Source organism: Eurypyga helias, unplaced genomic scaffold (genome assembly GCF_000690775.1).
Source record: "Eurypyga helias isolate BGI_N326 unplaced genomic scaffold, ASM69077v1 scaffold1862, whole genome shotgun sequence".
Classification (NCBI taxonomy): Eukaryota; Metazoa; Chordata; class Aves; order Eurypygiformes; family Eurypygidae; genus Eurypyga; species Eurypyga helias.
The window spans coordinates 16,934-35,009 of record NW_010235200.1 but is presented as its reverse complement, the minus strand read 5'-3'; the positions used below and the strand labels follow the sequence as shown (position 1 = coordinate 35,009).

The 18,076-nt window shown below is 41.4% G+C and overlaps 1 protein-coding gene across 1 annotated transcript in view; it reads right to left on the bottom strand.

The window, feature by feature from the left end:
• FER1L6 (fer-1-like family member 6) overlaps window positions 1-18,076 on the bottom strand; it is a gene marked incomplete at its 5' end in the record, with an annotated part of 67,715 nt that overhangs the window by 35,324 nt on the left and 14,315 nt on the right. Inside the window, 11 exons of the mRNA XM_010146658.1 lie at window positions 358-507; window positions 1,049-1,183; window positions 3,108-3,232; window positions 3,790-3,976; window positions 5,595-5,747; window positions 6,639-6,758; window positions 7,516-7,606; window positions 8,264-8,364; window positions 9,534-9,654; window positions 14,481-14,661; window positions 16,404-16,512. Of these exons, the coding sequence (XP_010144960.1) occupies window positions 358-507; window positions 1,049-1,183; window positions 3,108-3,232; window positions 3,790-3,976; window positions 5,595-5,747; window positions 6,639-6,758; window positions 7,516-7,606; window positions 8,264-8,364; window positions 9,534-9,654; window positions 14,481-14,661; window positions 16,404-16,512 (1,473 nt within the window). The remainder of the gene's footprint in view (window positions 1-357; window positions 508-1,048; window positions 1,184-3,107; window positions 3,233-3,789; window positions 3,977-5,594; window positions 5,748-6,638; window positions 6,759-7,515; window positions 7,607-8,263; window positions 8,365-9,533; window positions 9,655-14,480; window positions 14,662-16,403; window positions 16,513-18,076) is intronic.

The window sequence follows — 18,076 nt, the reverse complement described above, 5'->3', positions numbered from 1 at the left end:
TGTTGGGAGCTTCGAGGTTGTTAAAGTCAGGGCTACTCCGAAGGGCAGCACATTGCAATGGAAATGGGATTTTTACAGTTGTTTCCCAGGCCAAAGCCCAGTTTAGGGTAGGACAAGTGACGGGCAAATGAGGCTCAGGGTGTGTGAGGGGTTGGCGGCGGTGTGTGCATTGACAGTTGCCCTTGGCAGGGTGGAGGGAGTCACAGAGATTGCATGGGTACAATGAGGTCCAACAGTAGAATGATACTGCTCCAGTTACAATTGCCATTAATTGAAGAGGGTGATGTGCCCCTGTGCCACAGAGGTTCTTGTGAGCCCAGGGTCTAAAAGTGTAACGGACAGGAAAGCCAAATTTACCTCCAGAAGCTCAAATGTAGCAAGAAGGTCTCCTCCTGAAAGATTTCCGCAATACACTGGGTGGTAAGAAAGTTTGGGTGGTTCATAGTTTTGGTCAGCAAGTCTCACAACAGGTGCAGCCACTGTAGACCCAATATATTCTGCCTTACCCTAAATAAAGGAGAATACAGGTGACAAATGCATTTGAATTTCACAGCTGTCATAGGAGCCAATATGATACAGAGCTTAGAATTTGTGGGAAAAAAAAAAAAAATTCTCCTGAAGGGAAGTGCAAGGTAAAATGCAAGGCGCTATGAAAATGGAATAGCTGAGTGCTTATTAACCTCTTCAGAGCATCCAAAGTTTCTGGTCTCTATATTCAGTCTGTGTGACTGTGCCAGTTTAGATAAATCCGTGTCTCCCCAAACTTAGATATTTACAGTTGTGTGCAAGGGAGGTGTGGGTAAGATGCTACTGATTTCTGTAAGCTGTTCTCTGGGAGCAAGATTCACTTGAAAAAAAAACAAGTTTTGCAATGAGATAAAGTGAGTCTCGGGCCTGTTTTCAGATGTTAAATTGCAAACCACTGGAGCACTGAGCTCCATTCAGCAAGGTCATCCATTTAATGCCTATTCAGTGACACGGCTGTGCTTTCACACTGTCATTAAGATGTAAGAGCCTAGGGTTTTACTAAGAAGGATTTCGAGCTTACCACAGCATCGTCATCGTACAGCTCGATGACAATCTCTGGTGGGAACTGAGCCACCTCCTCTCTGTCGCCATGAAGCACAATGCTGTTGAAAAGCAGCATCTGGTTCCAGGTGGGTGATAACGTCTGAGAAATGATCTAATGAAAGAGAGGAGACGTTTAATGAGCTATAAACTAATTGGCTGGGAGTCCTCCAGCAGGATGTGCTGACCTGCTGGTGACATCCTTTCCCACATCCTGAAGAGTTCCTTGTCCGAGACACCCCATTTTTCAGCAGCTATTCCCAGACAGAAGAATATGATTCTTTCGCCCTGAGGCCGGTACCCCCAGTTTCTCCATTTCCCTGTTTACCTCACAGACCCCCCATAAGCATATCAATACATGACCACCAGCCTGTGCAGACAAAGCTCAATATTGAATTTAAGGAAAGCTGTTGGTTTAGGAAAGCAGACACAAGTGCAATGCTATCAAAATAAGGCCTTTGCCCTAAACCAAGGCCAGTTTTCACTTCTCCAGGGTACATTTTTTCAATCTTGTTTTTACTTCAGTGTAATGACACATAACACTATGAAAAAAAAAATATTTTCATGAATCATTCATAATAAATCAATAGTTTTTAATTTGTTGTAGTTTGGCTTATGTGGATGTTTATGGTGTTTCATCATAGACAAGGTTTTAACTGTCTTGGTAGGAAATATATTTAACAAAGATAACATTTAAAGAGGAAAAATATGCCAAATGCAAAATGACTCATAACATGTTATTGTTCTTTCAAATGGAAATAAGACTCTTGGCCACAGGTTATTGGCACTTAGCTAACAGTCTTCTAAAAACATGCAAGTTATTGGCTGCAATATTCTATTCAGGCAGTGAATAAACTTAACATTTCTGTGCCTATAAAATCCTGTTTTTCCTTGGCCAAATTCTACTTTCCTGAATCTGCGGCATCTAAACACTAACTTAATTGCCTTTGTTCACCAACTTCTGTTAGAAGTTAAAATCACATTACAGGAAAAACTCAATTCATATCCTTAAGGCAAAACCAGCACAGGCACCTACATCTTAGAGCAGAGAAAAGGTCTTACTTCTTACTCCCTTTAGCACTTGCTACAGAATTTGCTTCATAAGAGAAGAAGGTATCAGAGTAATTTCAGAATTAATTAAATTAAAACAGTCTTCTGTGGAATTTTGGAGGGGATGGGCTGGACAGGAAGGTTAAATACTTTTTATGAAGCAAGACGATATTTAGCCAGGAAATTCTGCTTGTGGCATGGGTTTCAGAACTTCCAGCCCTGTTTTAACTCCAGGATAGTTGTCGAGGGCTCAAGACCTCTGAAACTCTCTTCATGTTCTGTGAGGGACAATCCTCCTTCTCATTTGCCAGGGCTGTATTTCAATGCTTCCTTCTGGAACTCTGTAGAAGTTCCCCCTTCTCTCTAGAGGTCAAATGTCCACAGGAGACCATTTGCCCCTGGAGACGCCTGTAGGAGATGTGAGACCACTCCCCATGGGCACATTTCTGCAGCATTTAAGTGGTGCAGAAAGTCTCACGCCTCTCTGTTTTCAGCTCATTTCAACTTTGCCACTCTAAAACCACCAGCGTACTTGGCCAAATTCCATCACAAACAGCCATGCTGGCTTGCATGGCTACAGAAGCCATATAAAGGTCTTCTGTCTTTGCTCAATCATTGCACACATAGACTATAGGTAAGAGAACTGTGAGGGTTCATCCTCATGCCAAGAAATGACAACAGCTCAAATATAAAACATGCAGAAAAAGATGTAGACAAAGGTAATTCACTTGCTACAAAGTCCCCGTAGCCCCCCGGAATCTGATGTCTGAGGTAAAATAACCTAGTGCTACTGCAATTCTTGTTAGAGTAATGGGTTACACCTAAATTTTTGCTTTGCCTGCAGTATCAGGAGTTGCCCTTTAACAGCAGGCATCTAACTTTTCCTACTAGGTACCTCCTTGCAAAAGCAAGGTTTTTCCTTTTCATGGCTTAATTGGAAAAAAGAAGAGACTTATCTTTATTTACTGAAAGAGACTTTGGGAACTTACCTTTGTGGTCTGGCAGTGTGACGTGAAAGTAACTTTTGCAAAAGGATCGGAAAGTCCAGTGCTGTCAGCTGCAATGAGCCCCCTCGCCTGATACATGTGGGCTCTCAGCTGGAAGAGGTGTGGGGCTACATCATTGCAAAGAAAACAGTAATGTCAGCTTCATGGAAATGATGCACCAGATAGGACGGAAGGGAAGATTTTCTGTCCAACCAGGATCTGACAAAGGGAACTGTTGCTAGCACTGTCTCACTAAAGAAATATCTGAGACACTTGGAAGTTGTACAGGAGCTCCGTATTCACTTAAAATCAATGTCTGATGTCTTCACTGCAAGGTGAGTAACTGCCAGGTTGTACCTCCCAACATTGGTTTATCTATCAGGTGTTCAACACAGTAGCTGCATCAGGAGAACTGAAGGATGCTTCCTCAGAACGAGGAGGTGGACCCATGGGACAGAGAACAGAAATTGCAAGAGAACAGGTCCCTTTTTTCCCCTGTCATCTGCAAAGTGTCAGTGGCAGGACTGATGACTTGGCAACAAAACCAGCCTTTTCTGATGAAAAGATGCTAAGCCGTGATCCTCTTAGAATAATTACTTTAAACACGGTTTGTGCCAGCCTCTGAATTAGAGCTTTTGGGGCCATGTCTCTTAAATGCTAATAAGCTATAAAAAGAGTGCCTTACTTTTATACAGCAGGCAGGCAGGTGAGGGCACCACACTGTGCCCTGAGCTGGTGTTAGATGGTAATTCAGTCTCATATCCTATAGGCAAATTCTCCATGATGCTGCGGGCATAGCTGGCAGGTCCAAGCCATAGGTAGATGTCCACCTTTGCCTGCACAGTCCAGCCCAGTGGGCGCTTGCCAGGTAACTAAAGAAAAAATCCACCCATCACCAAAAAGCTCAAGAAAGAGAGATGGCTTGGTGTTGAGTTCCCACCAAGCCAGAGTGACATAAAGAGGCATTCACTGAGTTGATATGCTAATAAATGTCATTCCTCCGTGGTGAGTGGCTCTGAGACTCATTTAGCACAAGGAACTTCTGTGATTCTTAGGGAGGAAATGAGTAGTTTGCTTGGTTGAAAATCTATTTAAATGGCATATTGCCTGATATGCAGAGCTTTGTACAGGTTACCTAATAGCTGCAAGTATGTCAGTGCTAGCTGATACCCTACTTTTCCCAGACTTCACTCCAATAGTTAGTCTCATGTATTACTACAAATATTTCTCCATTAGGCAGGTCAGAAAACATATTCTAGTATAAAATATTAGTAGTCTTGACAAACAATACTATTATTTCCTTCCTCTCCCTTCCCACTTTAGCTCTGCTAAGCTCAGTGTTTAGTATTATCTGTTCCTAAGGTAATTCTTGATATTGAAGGGGCTGGAGAGTTAATTATGGTAACTTTTTTGTTCATGTAGGCAAATAGTACTGTGCTTAACAAATACCTATGGCAATTATCGGGGCCTACAAGAAAGCTGGGGGGGACTTTTTACAAGGGCCAGTAGTGATAGGACAAGGGGTAACGGGTTTAAATTGAAAGTGGGGAGGTTTAGATTAGATATCAGGAAGAAGTTCTTCACGGAGAGGGTGGTGAGGCACTGGAACAGGTTGCCCAGAGAAGCTGTGGATGCCCCATCCCTGGAAGTGTTCAAGGCCCGGCTGGATGAGGCTTTGAGCAACCTGGTCTAGTGGAAGGGGTCCCTGCCCAAGGCAGGGGGGGTGGGACTAGATGGTCTTTAAGGTCCCTTCCAACCCAAACCCTTCTAGGATTCTATGATTCTATCTGCTCTTTACCTGTGTTGTATGAGAGTGCTTCCAGTAGCTCCAGGTGAAAAAACAGTAAAAAGTCATTGTATGAAGTTACTATTGCCTTTTGTGTTCAAGCTTTTCCTGATGGCCATAGTAACAATCACATTGCATAAGATTCCACTGCCAGGTACTACTTGTCACAGTGCCTTTGTAGAACTATATCCACCAAGACTTTCCTTCAACATGAATAATCCTGTAACAATATACTGCAAAACCCTAGGCACATTTTAAACAGCAAGCATAAATAATTCCTGTTTTACCTCTGAATAGGTACGTTTCCTTGATATCTGAGTTTCTGCATCTTGATCTCTTACCAGTCTCCTCCTGGACTTTTATGCACTGCATTCTGAACGCATTCTGATGTCTTTGCCAGCAAAAACGCTGTGCCTCTTCTATCTGTTTATGCATACAGTTATAGATAGACAAGGCCATATACTTGCCCTAACAAGTAGTGAGAGAATTAATTACTCATACACAAAAAGCCTGGCAATGATACTGTGCTTAAAGAAGGACAAGCATAAATGTAAGAAGCAAACATTAATAGATGGCAGATATAAACATGAACACATTTCTAGTACAGTACAAAGATGAGCCTGTAAAATACAATCCCTGGAAGAAATGTGAATACTGAATGCCCCCCAGGCATTACCTGTGTTTGTAGAGCAACCCAGACTTACTTTCAGGAAATGGGTTTTAATCTTCCCACAGTCCTTGCCACTCTGCTCTTTCACTGGGGAATAGAGTATGTTTTTTGCTGGGACTCTTGCATATGCAACTCTCTTGTTATTGCTGAGCATCCAGATAAACACATCAGGGACTGTATTCTGAGGCTGTTAAATGAATAGAAATATTGAACTAAACCTGAATTCTTTCTGTGAGCCACCATCATTATTTTTTGTTAAAATACTTTCTACCAAAAGCTGATTCCCTCATGGCTCCTGTGGAGTGGCAGATGTACGCTAAAAGAGGCTGTCACTTTATGCTTTGCAGTCCAAAATTCCATCTCCAAGCAGAGCTGAAGGTAAAGATCTTTGTAGAGAGATTTAGGAGCCCTCACTCGATAAATCATTTCAAGAGAATCTAAAACTAAAAATCAGGGTGCAACTCTGTTCCAGGAAATAATTTAGCCATAGATTGCATAAGCTGAAAGTACCTACCATGGAAATATCATCAACCTCATCTACACCAGCAAACAAAAAAGGACCAGGGTCCCACTCAAGCACTGGCATACAACCAGTTATTCTGCTTGTGAGGATGCTCCATGGCATCGCTTTGCCCTCTCTCAAATAACATTTCCCCAAGCAAAGCCTGACTGTGTTTCAAAGCAATGACCAGCCCAGGGGTATAGAGACCCCTGAGCTCATACCAGTCCAAATCACTGCCTCCATACATGTGGAGGCATGAATTCAGACCAGAAAGCAGGCTGTCTCCAAACCACCAAGGCACATACAGGATAACCTTATTAAAAAAAAAATAAATAAAAGAAGAAGAAAAAGAAAAACTCTCTGTACTGCACCCTCTCCATACCACATCACCCAGTGTTTCCTACCCCAGCCTGTAACATCTAGCATTTAATGCAAAACAGGTTTGAGTCCATAGGATAACTCAAACCTGGTTATCCAAAGGAGAACTCATTGGATAACCAGGACAGGAGTTATTATTTACATGGTATTATGAAAATCAGAGTCAAGACCTGGATTTTAAATTTCTGTGTGGATTACCTCATCAGCCAAGAATCGGATTTTATCTATAAAGCTGTGAGTCTCACGCATCATTTCATCCAGTGGCATCTTCTTTTTCTGCTGCTGAACAATTCCCTTGGCATCACTAGACATTGCTTCCTGCATTCAGGATAGACAATATGTATTTTTATGCATTATCAAATAGTTTGAACAAAACAGTCTTCAAGTTGATAAGAGAGGATGGAGACACTTAGTTCAAGGTAACAATTAATTTCTTTGTCACAACTGAAAGTGATGATCTCTTGGAGCTGAATAATAATGTCAAATGTGAATGTCCCTTGTTTTCTCTTTGTATGTGCACTGCATGTATACAAGTCCCAAGAGACATGTGATTACCACCTAGAATTATCAGCCTTTGTCCTGAAAGAAATCACAAACAAATTCTATGCTACAAATAGTAAACAAAGCTAATAAACATTCACATGACCTCCACCCAGTTTGGTTTCTTCTCATTGGTTCCGTGGAGGAGGTGACAAGGTCCAGGAATATCAAATGCTAGACTTCACTAGTCTTGAAGTTCAGTCCCAACACAGTAATTAAATGCCTAACAGCAGTGTTAATTTGATGTTTTTTCCACTGAACTCTGCATCATTCCATTTTAAGAGGCATTTCAAAGAAAAATCAGCTCATTATTATAATGTCTTATTTGTATATAAAAATATGTTCTGTAATTTTTAGGGTATCTTACTACTCTTCATTAAGCACAGCAGGGTCTATTAAAAATGGTCTTAGATATTATATTCATATTAATTATATAGCATTCCCCTATGATGAAATCAAATAGACAGAGGTATGCAACCAGCATGCCTTTCGTTAACACCATTGTATCAATGATTAAAGGAAAAAACACACATACCAGCTCTTGCTTGAACAGCATGAGTCTCTTTTTGTCCAAAGCAGTGTAATTCAACCCTTTGGGCTTCTTTTCAGCAATGTTAATGAAGGCCCTAGCACAGAAGAATAACAGGTTCTTAAAATGTGTTATCTTTTTTTTAATGTGAGCTGCTAAAACACTTTGGAATGAAAGGTTCTCTGTCTGCTGCAGTACATGAACCAGAAGACAGAGATGTTGAAATTCTCTAAAATAAATATTGAACACCTATAAGATTCAAAGAATAGAGTCCAAAACCTCTGCACCACATTTCACAGAAACAAGGTTAATACCTAGAAGTTAGGGTTTATGTGTATTTTAGCCCAATCATATCATGTGACACAGAGCCCACTCAGTGATTTATCCCAGCATGCGAATCCTTTGGTTTTATCTTAACCTTGTCCTTTTCTACAATAGTCTATCACACACTTTATTAAATCTTACTTATCCCATATACATTCTATTCTTAGAATCCAGAAAGCCAAAATAATATGACAATGATTGGCAGTCATCTACTGTCAATACTGAATATTTAAAATAACAATAAAATGTTTTCTCTGTATAAATAGAAACTGCAATTTGGGAAGGCCTGTGCTTTTATAGCAGAATAAATAACATATATATCTCAGTAAGTTTACTGTAATTTTTATTATCATCAGTTTCCTTGTCTAGTCTTGAATTTGTAGCCAACATATAAAGTTGATTTTTGTATGCCTCTAGTAAATGTATTTACCTGCTTTGATTGATAAAATCATTTAGGGTCATCCTCATTTTCTCCTCAGATGCAATCTCTGAAACCTTGATCAAGTCTTTTACTTGCTCGAGTGATTCTTCCTAAGGAAAAGACATGAAAAAGCTGTTACGTAGAGAAGGGGACTTTGTCATCATCCTGCCAGTGTTAAACACCATTATTCACTGTATGACTAGCTGGAATGAGGGAGGCGACTTTGTAACCTGACAGAAGACTGTTGATTTATCACTGCACTTGAAGTGCACAGAGAGAAGACTCTGGGAACATGATTTATTTTGACCTTTCCCCAGACTCTCCAACTACTAGTCCAAGCTACTACTGCTTGGACCACCTTTGTTTTCTCACGGTTTTGGTGAAGATCAGTCTACCACAACACCCCCTGTTATTACTGAGAAATGGAGCCTTCTTACAAACTAAGATAAATGGCTGGATTTCCAGTGAGGCTTGTGGGTGTTCAGATACACTGACAAACATATCTCTTCCTGTTTAATTTAGATGTTTAATATTCAAATACCTGGGTTCATAATGTTGGCCTGTAAGCCACAGTCTTCTCAGGAAACAACCTTGCATGAGTATAACTTCAGTGTTTTTGCTCATGAGGTATATAAGGATAAATGAGGGATGAGTCAGACTCTTAATCTGAGTGCCCCAGATTAAAATGTTCATCATTAAAAATCACTTTCAAAAATAATACTATTAATTTCTTGAGACTGTTCTTAGTCAACTTTAAACAAAGGTAGAAAAAGAACATAATTACAGGAAGACACTATGACAAGGCATCCCAGTGACTGTCTATGAGACGATATGCTGTTTTGTCTCTATCAATGTTTTTAGGAAAACTAAAACCAAAAAGTGTCCTTTAAAGAGTGTCCATCATAAACACAGGTTAAAGCATGTAGTCTGGGCAAGAAGACATCAAAGGAAGAGGCATAGGTGACAGAATTACTCTATGTCTCATATTTTAATTGTTTGACCGTTCTTACAAAGAGTAAAATGGTTCTGGGAAAAGAAGACAACTGTACAGACATGCAAAAAAAAAGGGGACAGAAATATTTGACGAGCTCCAATAGATCAAAGCAATTTGGGAAAAAAAAAGACTAAAAGAGAAGGGGCTGATATCAGCTACTCTTTCATAAAATGAACAGCAAGGAATGTAATTGGGGGAAATTTTGAAGGACTCTTTTGGGGAACATAGCCTCTCACTGCCATACTCTGATGAATACATGAGCCTGGGAGGATGGTTGCCACTTACCAGATGATCTGCCATTTTCTCAAGAGTGTTGGAATGGTACAGACGAAAGGTCTGGTTGCCCCAGTAGCTCTTGACACAGATACAGGGCTTCCTCTCGTCAAACGGCAGGTACTGGTAGTTCCTGTGAAAACAAAGTATGGAGTAGATCATAAAGATGAGAGAGGGGTGCAGGTCAAGGCACAGGAAAGAAGATCTGTTTGGTGCTCTCTCACAGCACAGAACCCAAAGACATGACAGCATGTGTTCGCATGTGCTAGCCAGTAAACTCTGGGAAGAACAAACACAAACATCACTTACGCTACCTATGAGATCCCTGAAGAGAAAAACCTTAAAGTCAATAGATCTAATTCCAGTGCTTTCCAGGGTGGGAGAAAAGCCAGGCAAAGAGTCACGCAGAGGAGTTCTGAAATACTGTTAATGGTGGGAAGCAACAAGGGAAAAAGGAGCCAAGATTAAAATCTGATCACTTCTTCAAGAGCAATGGCTCCATCCACTGCACAGTGGGAGAGGCATGGCAGAGTCTCACCAAAACATCACTTTCACAAGATGCTTTTTTTCAGAAGCAATTCCTAGTGGAGATTGACATTCCTTGACAGCTGATCTGCAGGACCATGCTTAGCAGAAGTGATACCAATCTCATAGTAACTCAGTGTTAAAATGCATCTTTTCTTCCTTTTTATCTTAGGTGCAAGTGCCCATACTGACTCTTTTTGTAATGCTGCTTTCTTTGGGTGGTCAGCTGTATGAGTGTCTTGTACTGAAAACAATGAGCAAGATGCCAGCCTAACCAGAGGCTCTGCAGACTTGAACGCACACCTGCCACAAAGCCTGATGTTTCAATTAGAGTCCTGGTAGGCACCATGTCAAAACCCTGTACCTGATAAGCACCTTGTCCTCCCTTTATATACTGTAGCCCTATGAAACACCATGCTCAGCCATACTGGCCCTAACACCAGAGGTCTCAATATTTTCCTTAATAATGGAGGGACAGCGGAGAGCTTTTTAACAGATATGAAGCTCTATAAACTGCTTTATGTTCTTCTGGGAATGGTTCTAGCCTAATGCCACCAATATATGCTCCGCAGCTGAGAAGAGGTTTTACTGGAGAGCAATTTTCTGGTGTATACTTGTGTCACTGTTTAACCCCCAGCTGGCAACTAAGCACCACAAAGCCGCTTGCTCACTCTTCCCTGGTGGGATCTGGGAGAGAATCAGAGGGATAAAAGTGAGAAAACTTGTGGGTTGAGATAAAAACAGTTTAATAGATAAAGCAAAAGCTGCACATGCAAGCAAAGTAAAACAAAGAATTCATTAACCACTTTGCATCATCAAGCAGGTGTACAGCCCATCTCCAGGAAAGCAGGGCTCCATCAAGCATAATGGTTACTCAGGACAGGAAAAAAAACATCACTCCAAATGTGTGCCACTCCTTCCTTCTTCTTCCCCCAGCTTTATATGTTAAGCATGATGTCATATGGTACAGAATATCCCTTTGGTCAGTTGGGGTCAGCTGTCCTGTCTGTGTCCCCTCCCAAATTCTTGTGCACACCTAGACTATTCTTTGGCAGGGTGCTGTGAGAAGCAGAAAAAGCCTTGACACTGGGTAAGCATGCTCACCAATAATGAACACATCCCTGTATTATCGATACTGTTTTCAGCCCAAATCAAAAACATAGTCCTGTACAAACTACTATGGAAAAAATGAGCTGTATCCCAGTCAAACCCAGCACTACTTGACTTGTAACCCTTCATTATTTCTCCACAGACACTGATTCCCTAAATAATAACAAATAAAAATACCTAAATAATAACAAATAAAAGAGCCACCTGCTCTTCATGATGTTCAACAATTTGCAGAAAACATGGCTGCATTTTACATTTCTTCTCCTCTGGGAGAGGCCGTGGTATTGAAGAAAGGAAACTTCACTTGGTATAGAGAGAAGACTTCTTCCATTTCAAGGTCTCTCTATCAGAGCACAGCCAAATTTTTATAAAGTCCTGATCATCTGCACCCAAAATCCAGAGCCCCAGTAGGCTGAATTGCCTAAGCAATGGGAATTCCACTGTGGACCCACAAGGGGCTGGGTTTCTCATGTTTGCTTGCAAGGATGCCTCAGATACCCTACATCATCTCAGATAGATAGAACTGGGCACACGTGTTTTACCACTAAAGCAAGACCTCAGAAGCCAAGTAACTTGTTGCTCTTGAGTGTCCTATCCATAACTTCTAACTTTCACACATCCCTAGTAGATTTATGAGAGAATTTTAAAAATATTATCTTCTCTACAACTTCATTTTACTGCCCTATGGTCTATCAAAAGAGAAACACAACTTCCTATTTACTTTCTCCTCAGTAACCTACAGTGAGAAAAGCATTACCCATGGAATTTGGTGCATAGCAGAACTACGCAGGTCTCAAACAATCATTAATTTTGGTGGTTTCGTAAGAGGGAAAACCAGTTCAACTATTTCCCAATGCCAGAACATCTTAACCTGAAATTCACAGAGCTTATTACGCTTTTCATGGGATTTACTGAGAAAATTATATAGCCATGAAATAACTCACATGGAAGACTGAACTTTCATGTCTATTATTCCCTCTATGAGAATTTGAGGGAATGATTTTTTCAGTGTTAGATTATATTTGCTATATATTTTGACATCAATATGGAAAATTCCTGGCAATTTCATGGTGTCTGCTTTAGAAGTCTTATTGCTCTGTCTGCTCCTTTAATTAGCCAGTGGTTTTAGTCTCCAAAATGGACTCGTTATTGTTTTTTATTGTTCATTTATGATTCTAAAATGCAGGGTTTATCTAAACTATTGGATATCCCATTAAGTACTGATTAACACTAAAAATATCCAGTGTTGAGACGAGTGAGATGCCAATATGAGATGACAGTCATAAAGTCATTAGTTGGTATCTGTGGCTAGCTAAACTGTTTTAGATAACACAGGAAGGAAAACAAGACGCAGCATTTTACCTAAATTTGAGGAAAAGGTATCTGTAATGAGAGGAAACATTGTTAATATTGGAGTGAGCCAAGAAGTAATAGCAGATTTGAAGAATGATTCATTCTTTTACAATGGTTCTTTAAATTTTTGTTAAGGGAAAAACTAAAAATCCTACAGTCTCTCAGGGAAGATAATAAAACAGCATGTACCCAAATCTGCAGTCCTGTTAATGAGGAGAGGCAACTATCTTTCTGTCACTGATTTTTTTCCCCCCTTCTCCTTATTTATTTGCTGCAGAAATAAAAATTTCTACCATGGTATTTTCATTCTAATTTTCTTCCACTAGGTTTTATTTAATCTGACTGAGCCATTGACTGCAAGACAGGATGAAAGTACTTTTTAACTTCAGGAAGGTCCAGAAACCAAACAGATCCAGGTTGATATTTCCCACCTTCTCCTTATACTGTTTGTCAGTACTGTAATCTGCTTGGCAGTCCCTGGCCTTCTAAAGAAAGAGGTACCATCTAGTCTTGGCACTCAGAAATATCAGGGATTGTTCTACCTACCAAAGCAACAAAGAAAATATTCCTTTTTATTAACATTTTTGAAATTAATTCAACATTTACACTTTTGTTTATAAATAAGGCCATGTAGAAGAACTGTTCTGCATGTTTTCATCCATTGCTTCATTCTATTTTTCAAAGGTTATTTCCTCCTACTTCTGTTACTACTTGCTATTTAAGTCTAAATCTATAATTATTAGCTATGGGAGGTGTTCTGGGAAGTTGACTTTGTCGTGACCAGATTTCAATATCTTTGATGCGTTACTCTGATTCTGGAGCTGGTCACTGGGTGGATGTCACTCATGATCAGAGTATGGAATCCTAAACCAGGGATAGCACTGAAGGATTTGCACTTCCTATAGCTTTCCAATGTACAGTTGGTACAACATACCCCTTTTAGAAACACCAGAAGTTCAAGACCCCATGAGGCCAAGATCAGAAGATGAATGTAAAATGGCTCAGAGCCCATTCACTTCAGTGGGGGCTAGAAAATTTACCTTTGTGAAAGATGTAATTGAGGATTTGAAAGCCTCAGTTCCACACAACCTGCTTAATGACATCAGAACTCATTAATGAGTCCCACAAGACTATAAAATGAAGTTCAACCAGGCCAAATGCAAGGTCTTGCACAGCGGTCAGGGCCATCCCAAGCACAAGTACAGGCTGGGTGGAGAATGGATTAAAAGCAGCCCTGAGGAGAAGGGCTTGGGGGTACTGGTGGATGAAAAGCTGAACATGAGCTGGCAGTGTGCACTGGCAGCCCAGAAAGCCAACGGTATCCTGGGCTGTATCCAGAGAAGTGTGGCCAGCAGGTCGAGGGAGGGGATTCTCCCCCCCTACTCTGCTCTGGTGAGACCCCGCCTGCAGTACTGCATCTAGCTGTGGAGCTCCAGCATAAAAAAGACATACACCAGTTGGAGTGAGTCCAGAGGAGGCCATGAAGATGTTCAGGGGGCTGGAGCACCTCTCCTGTGGGGACAGGCTGAGAGAATTGGGCTTGTTCAGCCTGGAGAAGAGAAGGCTTCAGGGAGACCTTATTGCAGCCTTCCAGTACCTGAAGGGGCTACAAGGATGCTGGGAGGGGACTTTTTACAAGGGCCTGTAGTGACAAGACAAGTGGTAACAGGTTTAAATTGAAAGTAGGGAGGTTTAGATTAGATATCAGGAAAAAGTTCTTCACAGAGGGGGTGGTGAGGCACTGGAACAGGTTGCCCAGAGAAGCTGTGGATGCCCCATCCCTGGAAGTGTTCAAGGCCAGGCTGGACGAGGCTTGGAGCCACCTGGTCTAGTGGAGGGTGTCCCTGCCCATGGCAGGGATGATGGAACTAGATGATTTTTAAGGTCCCTTCCAACCCAAACCATTCTAGAATACTGTGAAAATAGGAACCAGAGTCCTGCATGACAACATTTTGAAACACAGATGCTCACCTGTTTCCACTTGTGATCAGTGGCTTCTCGGGGGGTGTGGTGGATATCAGGGGTACTCCATGGTCATGAGAAATTTCATCCTCCCCCTCATGCAGCAGGCTTTCTTCTGCTTCTCCATTATGTGTCTTCTTTTTCCCTCCAGCTCCTGCTGACACCCCATCAGTAATATTTCCAAAGTTACCTAGAGATTCAGGGTTACAAGTAAAGAGATTACTAGTTTGGTGGTGGTAAACCTGAATGAGGGTTAAAAAAAACCAGTGGAAAACTAATAATATCAGTGGAAAAACTTTGTCCCCTCCTGTTCATTATCTGTTCTGGCCATATCACAGTTTATAAAAGTCTTAACAGGCTATGTCAGTCCCCATGACTTCTCAGACTCCAGGACAGTGCCCTATGTGATATATACCTTGGATACTACCCCCATCACTATGTGATGCGATCCTCTGGTTGCTGTGCCCCAGGACCTTCTGCCTTTGCTAAAGAAATTCAGAAACAAAACAATACTGCTCTTGATATTTCTAGACCCAGGAGCCACAATATATGTTAGATTTACATAGCAAATGTATGTCTTCTTTACAACATGGATGATAATTTCCAAGTCTGATCTCAGAAGTGCGAATGCTCATTTTCAGACAAGCAAACTTTGCGTAGTAGGGTTGCAGAATTTGTAATAACAATGCTTTGAGGCCCCAGCTTCAAGCCTAATGCCAGACAACTCTGCTAAAGACGCAGACATCTTCTGTGATAGGATTTTGCCTTAAAGGGTAATTATCTGCTCTCAGAAAGATGTGCATCCATCAGACTGGTAATTACAGATTTTATTAGAGACAGGCAGAAAACAGGCCCTGCAGGAGTAAGATGTGCTGAATCACCCCATACAACACAGTGATCACGACTTTTGGTTCCGTCTTCCATGTAAATAATGTACATTTGCCAAATTTGGATCCAAATTTCAACTGCACAGGTAGCTGGCAGATGTTCAGATTCTGAATTCAGAGCCAGATTCAACTTTAGTATTAATTCTGACAAGAATCAGTATAATTTCTTGGCCAACGAGACAAATGAGTTTCTTGTCATTCTCAGCTCTGCTTCCTTCTAAGCTTCAGAAGGAATCAATAACACTCATTGATGGCCCTGTTTGTAACAGATATTTCTCCTTGGACAAATACCCTTACAGCTGAGCACACTCAGGTACACAAACACAAAGATGGTAAGTGCCAGGGTGTCACTGTGCACTTGGACTCTAAGTGGAGCCAATACAGAGATAAGCAAACCCCTGCACGGGAAATGAGACCAATTCAAGGTTCTCAAGAGAGAACTCAATGTTCATGAAAATGTCTTCATTTTCTCTTTAGTCTGCTCCTGGGGACAATTCAGCTCCAGCATGAGGAGGTCCCTCACGCAGTACAGTCCTGCTTTACTCAGGAGGACAGGACTTACCAGGACGATCATAGAGCACAAGCTGGTGCATGCATTTTGAGGCTTAGCTGTATTCCCATGCCACACTCACAAACCCATGTGTAGCTCAGTGGGGTTGGCCAAAACAATCCACATGGATCCTCCCTGTAAAAGGGCTCCCTCACAGACAGGGAGAATTGCAATGGGCACCACAGAATGAACTCTGCCTTGAAGCGAATTGAGTTTGGTTCTCCCAAGAAATTAGAAGGCTAAATGCTGGGTGAGTTGCTGTTTATAGTAGGTGTGAGGATTTGTATTAATTCAGGGCACCTGGGAGTAGAGATAGGTAGGCATCAGTATGCCCAGCTTGACCACTATCCAGAGAAATGGTGATCAGCATTTAATGCAAATATAAGTCCTACTCTGAAGCTGACTCCTAAGCCCTGAAACACAGCTGCCAATAGCACATAGCATCCCTTTCTCCTCAGACTCCATCTCTGCTTAGGAGAAGAGCTTAACACTTACCAACAGAAACCTCAAAGGTTATTGGCTTGTCCCCAACCTTCCTATCAATCATTGTGGCTTCAAAAAATGTCCCGAAGAGGAGGAATTCCTCAAATTCCTCTTCATAGATCTATAGTTGAAGGATGTAAAAAAAAAAAGACATTGATTTTACATTCTACTTCTTTTTACAGCACTGATGCACAACACTTTGTAAGTCTCTAGCAGCTATGTTATTGTTAGAGATTGATTAGTCTGAGGTGGTCAGTGAGGCACAATTTGTAGGAAGAAGTAATACCTCTTCTCTGAGAGACTGATATCATTGGAAAAAGAGATAAGAATTTTTGATTTTGGTCTTGTCAATATTGTCCAGCTATATCATAACTGGTTACATAAAAATCATTACCCCTCACTTCGTACCCTTCCTCACCAGTGGTCACTATTAAAAGGTTTCAGCATCTTCTCATACTCTTATACCATCATTCAATCTATACGTCTATGGCAGTACAAGAGCAGTTCAAGGGCACTCTTTTAGTGAAACAGCAACAAGGTATCACCACCCCGATATAAGTAATTTATCAGTGCGTGGCAGCAGCCTTCCTCTGCATTGCGATAGTAAATGCTGCCATCATAATGCATCCAGGCAGGGGTGTGCTCGCCCGGCTCTGCCTTCCCCAGGATGACTTTAACCTCCTGCCCATGTGTTTGTACTATCAAGACTCTGACCATGCCTGAAGTCAGGACTTTGACACTCAGCTCCCAGTGACACCATAAGACACAAAGATTCCTGGTATGCACGTTTTAGATGGCAGCCCTGTGCAAAAGCCTACTGAAACCAAACAGCCCTTCATTTTTTTATCCTGCCAGTTTTTAAATGACAGGACCAAAGGTAGGCTCTCTGGGGGGGAGTGGAGTGCAGTCCTCTGCTCTTCACCTTCCTTGGCATCACAGCACAGAAACCTGTAACCCAGTCACCCTGGTTTCAGCTTTTACAGAAATTGGAAGCACAGGAACCGAAGGGTCCCAGCACAGCAGCACACCTGGAAAGGGTAATGACCTTTTGTAGAGTTTTAAGGCTCTGCTGGGATCTGATTAAACCTATTGAAGACCCAGCATCTGCTTGTCCCTGGCACACACTCTCACTCAAAAGGGCGAGCTAATACCTTTAGTGCTCTTGGGTCGTTAACAGAACAAGCTACTGGGCCAAACTAAGATTAAGCTCAAAGGAAATATATTTTATGGGTTTTGTCCCAAAATTTACACCTTGACTGCCAGAATCTCTCCAATGTAAGCCCTACTGAAGCCCATTAGGAAATTAGCCCATCAGTACTAACTTCTTTTGCAACAGAGTGAGGCAATGAATAAAACATAAGCTGTATGTGAATATTTCTTTTCTTGACTTTTGCAAAGCAAGAAAAGCTTTTGACACAGCCCATGATCTCTTAATTTTGAAAAAACTCTGCCATACACAGCAAAAGGGCATAGGTGTTCAGTGGAAGGATTAGCAGCATCACCCATCAAAGCTAACACCACACAGAGATTGCAGCTCCAGAGTAGCTTTAGTTTCCCCGTGCCTTGATCATTTTCAGCACGAACCCAGAGCATAAGGTGGCTAATAAAGCTGAGGTTCAGAGCCTACAACACACACATCTATCTCCCATTATAAAGAAAGCAAATTTCAAATGTTTAATGTCTTC